At 39.0% G+C, this 11,458-nt stretch overlaps 1 protein-coding gene across 1 annotated transcript; it reads left to right on the top strand.

Moving 5' to 3' along the window:
- Window positions 1-323: 323 nt before the first annotated feature.
- LOC108926762 (epithelial membrane protein 2-like) lies at window positions 324-10,783 on the top strand. The gene is made up of 5 exons (XM_018739687.2): window positions 324-405; window positions 8,292-8,393; window positions 8,585-8,678; window positions 8,962-9,102; window positions 9,673-10,783. The coding sequence occupies exons 2-5, from the start codon at window positions 8,316-8,318 to the stop codon at window positions 9,840-9,842; spliced, it is 483 nt and encodes a 160-aa protein (XP_018595203.1). The 5' UTR covers window positions 324-405; window positions 8,292-8,315; the 3' UTR covers window positions 9,843-10,783.
- Window positions 10,784-11,458: the final 675 nt, after the last annotated feature.

Raw genomic sequence — 11,458 nt, forward strand, 5'->3', positions numbered from 1 at the left:
CATTTCCCAGTAGCAAAGCAACCCCATTATTCCCTGTAAGTCCCACCAGTGGTTGAACACTTCCAATTTTCCCACAATGCAACTATTTACAGTCGACCCTTTTCCCGCTCAGACTCTCGGTAGTTACAATATCAATATCTGCTTCTTTGCAAATATAAGATTGCAGCTCAGTACAAAGAGTTTTACCCAGGGGCATAACCGACAGCTTAGGGAAGTTTTCCTGCATCTCCCGGCGCAGTGCGAACCACACCCGCTGTCAGTGTGAGGTCGCAGCGGCGGGAGGCGGAGCAGCGCGAAAAACTGCGCTCGCACTTGTCCTGCATTAACTACACGACTTTACAGTCACGTTAGCGCGTGCATCACTAAGTATTACCGCTTCAGTAGCTAATTCACATTTCCCAACAAGTGAGTATTATTGTCTTTACTCCTGTGTATTTTACAATGAATACATGTAACACATTGGGTTCAGAATATACCCTGATTTACTCATGTATGTACTCTGTGTTATAGTAAGTGACGTTGGATTTGTGGTGGATCGTTTAGTCTTAATCAAGACTTAAATATAGTGTCAAGGTGGAAGGGTGTTTTTTTCTCAGCTTTTGCGGAATAGATGCGCTCCAGTAAATGACGCGTCTTTCTTACTTTTGTAATTAGTCGGAATAGCGGCGACAATCGGCGGGGAAAAGTTAGAGGCTCACTGACTGCTGCGGTCTCCCCTGCTCAGAAAGGTGGGACAAAACCCTAAATCCTCCCGTGACATAATACAGTCCGGTCGAAGAGTCTATATGGGTTTTTGAGGAAGATTTGAAAATGTACCGCAGTCTTTTGAAATCCTTTTGGATTTCTGATGGATCAATGGACCAGTAATCAATAATACATTTTCAGTAATGATCAATAACATGCTTGTATTCTGGAAGCTGGTACAGTGACTCCACAGGTGGTGCTTGGGTTAAAATTAAGGTTTTTGGGGCAGCAGTGATGGTGATGAAGAGAGAGAAGCTCCGCCAGTGAACGTGTGGCCACAGATGTTGCCATACCCTGGTAAATTGTGACATGTGTGATGTACCATAGGACTGTCCTCACAAATCGAGGGATATATATGCATGGAGCTACAAAACACTGTTGTATAGTTTCTGAGCACTGCTAGCATTGCCAATTCACACTATGCTTGTGCTTGACACACCTCCTTCTGAGACAGACAGACACACACACACACACACACACACACACACACACACACACAGAGGGAGGCACAAATATCCTCTTCCTAGCCACGTTGTCATACATGCAGAACCAGTGCTGACTGACTGGGAGAGGCTCTCACTCATACCAGTCCCTTGGTGTGACAGGGTGTGGTAGAGATTGGGGGACGCAGGTGGTGAAGATTATGAATTCTGAGCTCCTGTCTCGGGTGCCTAAGAACATATAAGAGGTCATGTATGGAATATGTGGAAAATTTTTATAGTTTGCTTTCAGTGGCGTTTCATAGGAATAAGTAGTGGGAAGAGGAACAAAACATGGTAAAAAGAAATACATATTTCTGTTTATACAGTGGATAGCATTGGTGTGCAGCAGGTAGTGTTGGTGCCTCTAAGCTCCTGGGTCATGACTGTGGACCTGGGTTTTAGTCCGGTTCAGTGTAAGTGGAGTTTGCGTGTCGTCCTGGGTTTCGCATGAGTTTTCTCCAGGTGCTCTGGTTTCTTCCCACATTCCAACGACTTGTGGTTCAGGTGAATTTATAAGTCAAAACTGCCTTTAGTGTGTGTGTTTGTGTGTGTGTGTGTGTGTGTCAGTGAATAAGTGAGTGTGAGTGAGTGCCCTGCGATGGACTGGTGTCACACCCAGGGTGTTTCCTGCCGCATTCCTGGTGCTTCTGGGATACGCCACTGCAGTCCTGCACTGTACAAGCAGTTATTGAGGAAAAAAAGCATTTGTGTTTATGATTTTTTTAGACCACAACTAACTGACTAAAGGATTTACATTCCATGCTTCATCAGTGGACAAGAACAAATTTAGAAGCTGTTTTCTTTAGCAATGTAATGACATTAAGGAACACTAATATTGTTAAAAATTCTGTGCAGTCGGGTAATACAATAATTACTTTCCCATTTAAAAATAAATGCATGAGAGTGGTTTAAAAAGATTTAAAAATGTTCACAATAAATCCTGAAAATAGAATTATTCCCATTTACACAAAACACTGCTTTCTTGTACCAGAGAACAAAATAGGCATTTGGAGATACCTACATACCAGCCGCTAATGTATTTGTAGTGATGATTATTTTGAGTATCAGCGATACCACATTAAGAAAATATCAGATTAATGCAATATGAGACCAGTCATTAAACAATTTTAAATGCTTTTTCTAGATATTTTTAGTATTACTATCCATGTACGTTCATAGTATTTGTTAAAACACTGTTTCTAACCTTAAAAACATGGTATAAACATGCAGTTTCTTTGCACTGTATTCTTGCTAATTGTTATTTTGTGTTACATTGTGTTCTGCAGTTTAAATGTAAATGTTTTATTTTATTATGCTATTATTCTTTATTATTTTGCTGAGTTGTACGTCGCTTTGGAGAAAAGCGTCTGCTAAATGAATACATGTAAATGTATTATTACATTATATTATTTATGATTACTTCATAGTAATATTTTATGGCACACAGTATTCCTGTACAGAGTTGTGTTTTTCCATGTTAAAGAGTGTTAAAGTGTTAAATAGTCATGTTCTGTAGACCCCATGCCATAATAGTTAATAATCTCTTTCCGTTGATGCCAAGAAACTAGTTTTTGTTGCTCTAAAGCCTCATGGCTGGCAAAAAGGTGCACTCAGCTCTCTAACTCATTGATAGTTTCTCTAAACTGCAGGTCAGCTGTGTTGTAAATTGGCTGTTTGGTTTTTTTGCTGTCTATTGAACCCTAAATGAGTTTGGAGAGACTTTTAAACAAAAACTAAACTGTTTCCTGTCTGGGGGTCCATCCCACTGAATTGACAGAGATCTGTAATGCAAAGCCTTTGCAGAAATACTACATAGCAGTATAATAACAGATAATAATGGAAAAGGAGACAATATGACAAAACCACGTTGGATATGTGCCTTGTCTACCTTGGCCACTGGACAGGAATCATAGGTGCCGCAGGCGAACGTGAGACTCTGAGACTCGGGAGCAGTGCGGAGCATCAAATCTACATCCAAGATTTTGATCTGGTTATTGTCCTGGCCGCAACTCCAGGCAATGTAGGAGTTTGGCTTAACTAAGCTGCAACAAGGTGAAACTGCTCAAGTGAAACCCTCTGGTTTTCTGGCAGCAATGTGGGCTACTCTGAGTCGATGTAATACTAAAGTTAAACTCACCTAGGGGAAATGGTGAGGGTTCTGCTGATGGGAAGAGGGACTGTTGTAGCATTAGTGGTCATTACAAACATGCCACACACACACACAGATACCGTACATGCACACACAGACCTATCCAAGGCTGCTTTGGACTCTAATGGGCTTAACTTAAGGTGAATTGTAAACAAAGGCAGGTGGCACCTGGAGCCCAGAGACTCTGTGCTATCTACTGTTTGCACAAGGAGGCACCCCGGTCCCACATATAAAGGAGGGAATTTATTCTCAGTTAATTCCACCTGATTAGATGGAGATTTAACATATAACACCTGTAATACTGAAAGGTTGAAAGGCAGCAGAAAAAAAAAAAAAATCCCACTTCTGACATGCCAAGTTAGTCCAGGTGTGAGACTCACAGCAGATGCTGGGTAAGACTCTTGGGGGTGAGGACAGCAGGGTCAGGAATGGATCCTGGGTTTCCCTTTCTCCTGTCTCAACCTGTTGGAACGATCAGCCCAATGCTTCTGGTTGGAAAGGTTGAAAAAGGCAGTGAATCAAGAGAACTTGCACCGGTGTATGTCGCCTTGGAAGTCGCTTTGGACAAAAGCATCAGCTAAATGAATACAGTAAATGTAAATGCAAATGTATTCCCGCCTCCATCCGCCCCTCGCGTCGCCACAGGCACACGTGCTGCACCAGCACATTCTCCCTCACGTTGGGTGTCATGATAGCTTGTGGTAAGTGCCTTTTCCAGATTTGTTGAGGCTTGACCTATTGTTCATAAACCAGACTGTCATAACAAAGTCCCACATATTTCTGTACTTGGAGAATTAAAGTCATGGTCTGGACCTTAACAACAGTTACTCAGTGTTAAAATGAGTTAATAATATAATATTTTAACATTCAAATCAGAATTCACACAATAGATCACACATACAGTAATTTGGCAGGCAATGTTCTGCTGCTCCCGTCAAGCCTAATCAGTTTATTGTTCTGGGGAGCATTCAGTGAATTTATTTTGTTTTAATAATAAACTGACTGGAGAATAGCCTTTTTCACTATGCATATATAAAGGAGTTTAATGGCACAGGGTGGATCAGGGTACTGCACAAATAGGAGTGAGTAATTAAACTCTTTTTTTCTTTTTTTTTACTCATCACATCATTTGTGATTATTAAATAAAATGTGTAAATGTTTGGCGTAGATTTTGGACTGTGGCACGACCGAATGCTGCCTTGCCAGTGAATAGCCACTTTGTGCTGAGATGGACTGTGTTAGCGGATCCAGAGCTTTGCAAACACAAAAAGGGGACTTTGAAAGATCTGACGCTGATAAAAGCAACCACCACTCTGGCAGTTTGAACCTGATAATGCTGCATACAGGCTGTTTACACAGCAGTTTTTACTTCATCCTTGTGCTCTAGATTGTTTCAAATTGTCCAGGTACTGAATTTGAAGTACACACACACATTTTCAGAACCGCTTGTCCCATACGGGGTCACAGGGAACCGGAGCCTACCCAGTAACACAGGGCATAAGGCCAGAGGGGGAGGGGACACACCCAGGACAGGATGCCAGTCCATTGCAAGGCACCCCAAGCAGGACTCAAACCCCAGACCCACCAGAGAGCAGGACTGTGGTCCAACCCACTGCGCCACCGCACCCCCGAATTTGAAGTAGTGTATCTTAAATGTCTAAAGACTTTGACACACTGTAATGAAAAATAAGGGCAGTTACCATAATGTCCTAACAGACGAATCCTCATTCCAAGATTTATTTTCACATTTTTTAACCACTATATCGGTAATTATTTGAAATAATGCATACAGTTGTTTCCCTTTCATACTGGATGCATTCAGTTTATTTATAAATACCTTTCAGATTACTCAGATTACTCAAAATGTGTATAATTAATTTGCATATAATTTCACTGCCACTTTATTTTCCACGTTGCCAAGATTGTTGAAATATTCATCAGAAATCACATGTATAACAATACTAACTAAATTAATTAATTCTATAAGGAACCACCTAAAGAAAAAAATACTAGGTTATACTTTCCTTATAAAGGGGGCCTTGAGTAGTAGCTCAGACATAACATTTGTTTGATGGATCATGGCGTAACTATATGATGTTTGTCACACATTGTATATTTATTGTGCTTACATACACACACACACATTTTCCGAACCGCTTGTCCCATGTAGGGTCGCGGGGAACCGGAGCCTAACCCGGCAGCTTAGGGCGTAAGGCTGGGGGGGGGAGGGGACACACCCAGGCACCCCAAGCAGGACTTGAGCCCCAGACCCACCGGAGAACAGGACCCGGTCCAACCCACTGCGCCACTGCGCCGCCGCACCCCGCTGTGCTTACATATCAAATAGAAATTTGAGATAGAAATTAACCTTGATGATGCACAATTTCCCTAAATCTTGGACTTAGTTAAGTTAAAAAGAAATGAACTGTGTGCACTGGACATTGATAAGAGACACATTTCAAGAAAAGGGTGAACAGATAATAAACACGGAACATTCTCCTGTAGATGAACTCTAACTTTCATGTTAATGTGCCATGGAGAACTGAACTGTGAACTATCTTTCACTTCATCAGATACAAGACTTGCTTTTCCGTTCAAAAAGAACTATGAATTTAATTACCTTAGTTTAAACACCACATGATTTACTTTATTCATTCACCAGATTCAAGCACCAGTAGCAAGGTGTGCAACATGTACAGAATGATTGTATTGTACAGTATGATTATAGCTTTAAACCATATCATAAATAGTCAATAATACCAGTCAGTGGTAAGGAAATACTGCGTTGTTATAGAGTCTTTTACTTTTATACCTAATATAAAGCAAAAAATATAAAGGTAAAGAAATTTTGGGAATTATGGCATCGTTTTCAAGGAAACTTCATTTAAAATAAAACAGATATAAACTGAGTTGTACCCTAGTCTGCTGTGTGCAATTCATATTCAAATGTGTTCGCCAGCAGGGGTTCACATACTATATAGCTATTGTTCAACCTAAAATTTTACATTGCATAAATGTACTTTTTAATCTGACACTTTCATTGCTAAATTGCCAAAGTAGGTCTGCAGAGCTGTATCAGGAGCATGACTGGAAAAGTGTGTAATGAGACCTCTGGTACAGCTTACACTTGCATTTTTACCCTATAATGGTGATGAATCACACACACACAGTCCAAAACCACTTTTCCTGACTGGGGTCACAGCAAGCAGGAGCCTAACCGAGCAACACAGGGCATAAGGCTGGAGGGGAGGGGACACCCAGGACAGGATGCCAGTCTATCACAAGGTACCCCAAGCAGGACTTGAACTCCCCACTCACCAGAGAGCAGGACCTGGCCAAATCCACTGTGCCACTGCTCCACCACACCCCTCTTTCTGGTGATGAATCCTAGGTAGAAATCTTTGATTTCTCAAAAATTTAGCTATGTATCTTACCAAAGGTACAACTGCAGATTTCCTACTAGAATTACAAACATCTTTTCACAACAAGTCAACTTGCTGAAAGATTATGCAGTGTTTTACCTTTTAGTTAATGGGATTTGTTTTACCATGACTGTCCAACACAGGAGTATTAGACTTGGAATTGTTGACGAGTTTGTGTGCTGTGTTTATGTGTCTGTCAGTGTGTGTGTGTATGACAGCATATTTTTAGCAACGCATAAACCGCGGTGTTGCTATAATTTGAATTCCATTGCACAGCTTTTAACTGCAGATGCCATCATTTGAAACTGATATATTGTCAGTCCTTCTCAGTTTTTTTCCCAATAAATTTTGAATAATCTATTTTCTGTTTAACCATTTAACTTCCCTTCTTGACCTGTATGTTATAGGATCTCCATACCTGTTACGATGATTAACCTGAAAAGTTTAGAGGGCATGTTAATCATTATAGAATTATAGTGATGGCTCATAATTGTTTTGATGTGGGACGAAAGGGGTCAGTGTGGTGATGAGCTTGCCTTTTAGCAAGAATGTGTCTGGTGGTGTGTGTTAAAGGCCAAGGCTCAAAGTTTCTGCTGTCAAAAGTCCTCTGAGACTCAAATGATGAAAGTAGTTGGCATGAAACTGATGAAATGACTCACAGAAGCACAAGAAAGATACACCCAAATCATGGCATTTCAAGATCAGACAGATTTCCATGAATATTGTCAGGTTCTGCAACATCCTGTCTGTTCTTTATTTCAGTTTTTTTTTTTTTACTGTAGTGGAGTTAATTCCCATTTCACAGACAATAAAAGCAATTGTATGAATAAACATTATTTTCACTGTTAATCTGTTAATTTATCTGTCAGTTAATCACAGCCAATCAGAGATCCCTGCCAATGATTGAATAAGACATCATACCGGTCATTTCTGGATACATAATTTTATGTGTAATATGTTTCAAAGTCCTGCAAAACCTGGAGACTCAGGAGATAGATAGCTTTAAAATAATTCTGAAACATCAACAAATAAAATTAATGATCATGACCATTAGTTTAGCACCGTGAACTGCATTTCATCACTGATTCAACAAAATTCAAGCCACGACTACTTTCTATTTACATTTACATTTACATTAACATTTATTCATTTAGTAGATGCTTTTCTCCAAAGCAACGTACATCTCATAGAAAATGATGTAGATGCAGACGCTTGATTCTTAGGTGCATTTAGTTTGTTTCTTTCCACCATATGAACCAATGTTCACCACACGAGCTGCATAAAACTTTATCCGAATATCCACAATTCCTGATCATCTTCCTAGTAATTTTTTTTTTTTTTTTGAGATAACATAAACATCTACATTACATTACAGGAGTAGCTGTGTAAAGGTTTACTAAAGGTTATACTATTCCATCATAACCACTTTCAGTGCGGGTGTCCATGAAACTTGTATATCTAACATACATTTCTATTCATGGTTTCACGTCCTAGATTCAACCCTAACATCTCCTGACCATGTTGGTTATTTTGGCAGCTGTTACCATATTCCATGTAATATCAGCTGTACTTCTCTTCATTTCAACAATACACAACGTAAGTATTACTCACATTTTTAAAGTAATAAAAGGTCAGCAATGCCTCCAGTACTGAGATATTTCATGCTTTGTAGTAATACCATTTATTTGTCAACTAACATTTTCTCCCTCAGGCATGATGTCCATATGCTTAAGGTCCGACTGCCAGTTTGTTTCACCTTCCTTAATTACATAGTTATTCCTCTGCAGGCTTGGTGGGCCTCAGGAAATTTCTACATTGATCTATGGTATGCCTGCAATACCACCTGCTATCCTGTTGTGAACAGGGAGTCCAGCGCTGCAGGTAATCCAGGATATCATTCTGTGTGATCTATTTCATTATACCGAGAATACCTATTTTTGTGAAGATGGATTGGTGTTATAGTTCCATATGATATATTATCTGGTTTTATCTACATACACTGTACTGTATATGTATACACACAGTGTATAGCTATAGTTTTATTTTAAGTAAGGCTGATTCATACTAAGAGATGTGTGCATTCTACAAAACCATGAAAACACTTGCGGCATGCTGTCTTCACTTTGAATGAAAATTTGCAATCTGCTTTTTGTTGATCATGAAGGATATCTTCAGGCTGTCCAGGCAACCATGATTCTGGCTACCATATTATGCTGCGTGGGCTTTGTCGTCTTCACCCTGCAGCTTTTCCGTCTGAAACAAGGGGAGAGATTTGTTTTCACCGGCATTGTCCAGCTGCTCTCCGGTAAGCCTCAAGTACAATTCCTAAGTCTGAATTCAAATCACAGTGTGATCTGTATAATTCAATTAACCCTAAGGTCTGTTTAAAATTGACTGAAGTGAACTTTTGCAGAGCAGAGTGTGGAAAGAATCAGAGTATGGAAAGCATTTCATTAAACACATGATGGTTGAGGAATAAGCCAGAAAGTCCGTCTTTAGACGGCACTAGATATAGTTGTGCTAAATATATTATAATTATATATAAAATATTTACATATTACATTTTCAGAGAAGTTGAAAATTGCTGAAAGGCTGTAAGTAAATGCTGTGAGCACAAACACATATGTCACATGCAGTAAACTGTTCAGTTCACTCATTTCAACTTGAGGTGTATCAGAGTTCTCAGAAATTGCTGAAATGTGTTGGGTTACGCTGCATCAGCAATAGCAGAAATATATGTCCGTGCTCAGGATGTTGCTGATGATAATTGCCATAAGCATTGTGTGTATTAAAAAGTGTACTTCTTTTAGGATGTAACACAGAGCATGCGTTTTGTCATTCCTTTTTACTGACTTGTGTTTTCTTCTCACTGAAGCACTTTGTGTTATGGTTGGAGCCTCCATATACACCGCTCAGCATGAGAACTTTCAGGAGAAGAAATTCAGGGACGGGAACTATGGCTACTCATTTGTCTTAGCCTGGATTGCGTTCCCCGTCACCTTGATCAGTGCCTTGATGTACCTAACCCTCAGGAAACGCAAATAGACCACCTCAAGCCAACAGCTGGTAACTACTTACCAACAGCAAATGCCATCATTAAGGTCATGGTGAATATGAAATACGAAAGCGAATGCTGTAGAAACTCCGATTCTTTTTATGTAAATGCGTACTGGAAATGTGTACTGGAAAGAATTAAATGTATTAAATAAATTGTTCTACAGTTAAGACTTTTACAGTCAGGTGAGAAAAATGAGCAGCCTTAAAACAAAACGAACACAAATACTTGTTTACCTGTCTCTCAGGTTAGTTCCACCAGAATTTTGTCAGTCTGAAAACTTTCTATAAAGGATAATGGCTAGAATGTGTATTCCTGGTGCTATTGGTTTGATATAATTAATATTAATAACTTGTAAGGTTCAGGGGTCACCAACCACCTCAAGAAAAGGTGAAAATATTTTCTTTTTTAATTTTGTGTTTCATTTAATAATATTGAGTAAAGTTGAACCATTGTCTGTTTTCTTCAGTTATATTCTCCAGAAGTACACTTATCCCTGATTATTCAGTACTAATTAATTCCTGAATATTGGTCAAATATCAGAAAACTGGATAATATCATTATTTTTCCATTGTTTCTTAAAGGGAAAAATTAGTTTGTTCCAAGCTCACCTCAAAATCACCCAAGATGATATGTAATATAATAAGGAGAAAGTACTTTTGCATTAAAATAGAATGAATAAGAGGGAGAAAAAAAAAAAAACAATCCGTTGCATACAGGTAGCTTTTTTAATCCTGTGCATATCCACAAAGCTTTTTTGAATTGTGTGGGTGTCAGGGTTGCTTCTTTGAATCACGTGCATGTCTGCAAAACTTTTGAATCACGTCTATGTCTGCAAAACTTTTTTGAATCATGTCTATGTCTGCAAGCATTTTTGAATTGTGTGCACAGCTGTAGTGACACATTTGGGCCTTTATCACCACTCTGTAGATCTGCACCTTCCTCACCATTCTGTATTTGAGAATGTTTTTAAAAAAATGACATTTGGAGGTAAGAACAATGAATTTTCTTTTTATTTCTTTCTGTTTTAATTTCTTTTTATTCTACTTGAAATTATAAATAAAAAAAAAATAAAAGTTTTGTTATCTTAGTTATTTTTTAAGGTTTGTAGGGTCTATAGGGTAATTATAAGAGGTTTTGTGGAAATTTCATTTTCATGGGTGAACACGAACGTTGTAGCGTATTTAAAGTAAATTTAAAAAAATAATAATTTCATTAAGTAAACTAAGTGTGATAGTGTGCCTGGAATCGTAGAGGAAGAAGAAGGCTATATGTTACATTTTTAATAAATTAATAATTAGGAAATTCAAGCACAGTGGTGCAAAACAGAGGGTGTAACCAGAAACATACAAGCACGCAAGTGAGACCATATAGTAGCAGACTGCATGTGACTGTGTGGGTACGTGGTTTCCACAATGTGGTGCATCTCACAGTCTTTCGGTTATGCAGCTCCCTGGCACAATTTTCAGATGTGGTCTCAGGTTATCAAACTGGATTGAACATCTCAGGCCTGGACTGAATGTTGGAGACTGGATAAATGAAAATCCTCACCTATTAACGAAAATTGCTATCAATGACTGGACACATGAAAAATGAGATATTAGGA

The sequence above is a fragment of the Scleropages formosus genome, chromosome 20, assembly GCF_900964775.1.
Source record: "Scleropages formosus chromosome 20, fSclFor1.1, whole genome shotgun sequence".
NCBI classification, from domain to species: domain Eukaryota; kingdom Metazoa; phylum Chordata; class Actinopteri; order Osteoglossiformes; family Osteoglossidae; genus Scleropages; species Scleropages formosus.

What these genes read in the sequence shown, in the direction of transcription:
- LOC108926762 (XM_018739687.2), top strand. Translation starts at nt 8,316, where the DNA reads ATGTTGGTTATTTTGGCAGCTGTTACCATATTCCATGTAATATCAGCT. An exon ending in CAGGGAGTCCAGCGCTGCAG is followed by an intron (nt 8,679 to 8,961) that starts GTAATCCAGGAT and finishes TTGATCATGAAG; the next exon opens with GATATCTTCAGGCTGTCCAG. An exon ending in CATTGTCCAGCTGCTCTCCG is followed by an intron (nt 9,103 to 9,672) that starts GTAAGCCTCAAG and finishes TTCTCACTGAAG; the next exon opens with CACTTTGTGTTATGGTTGGA.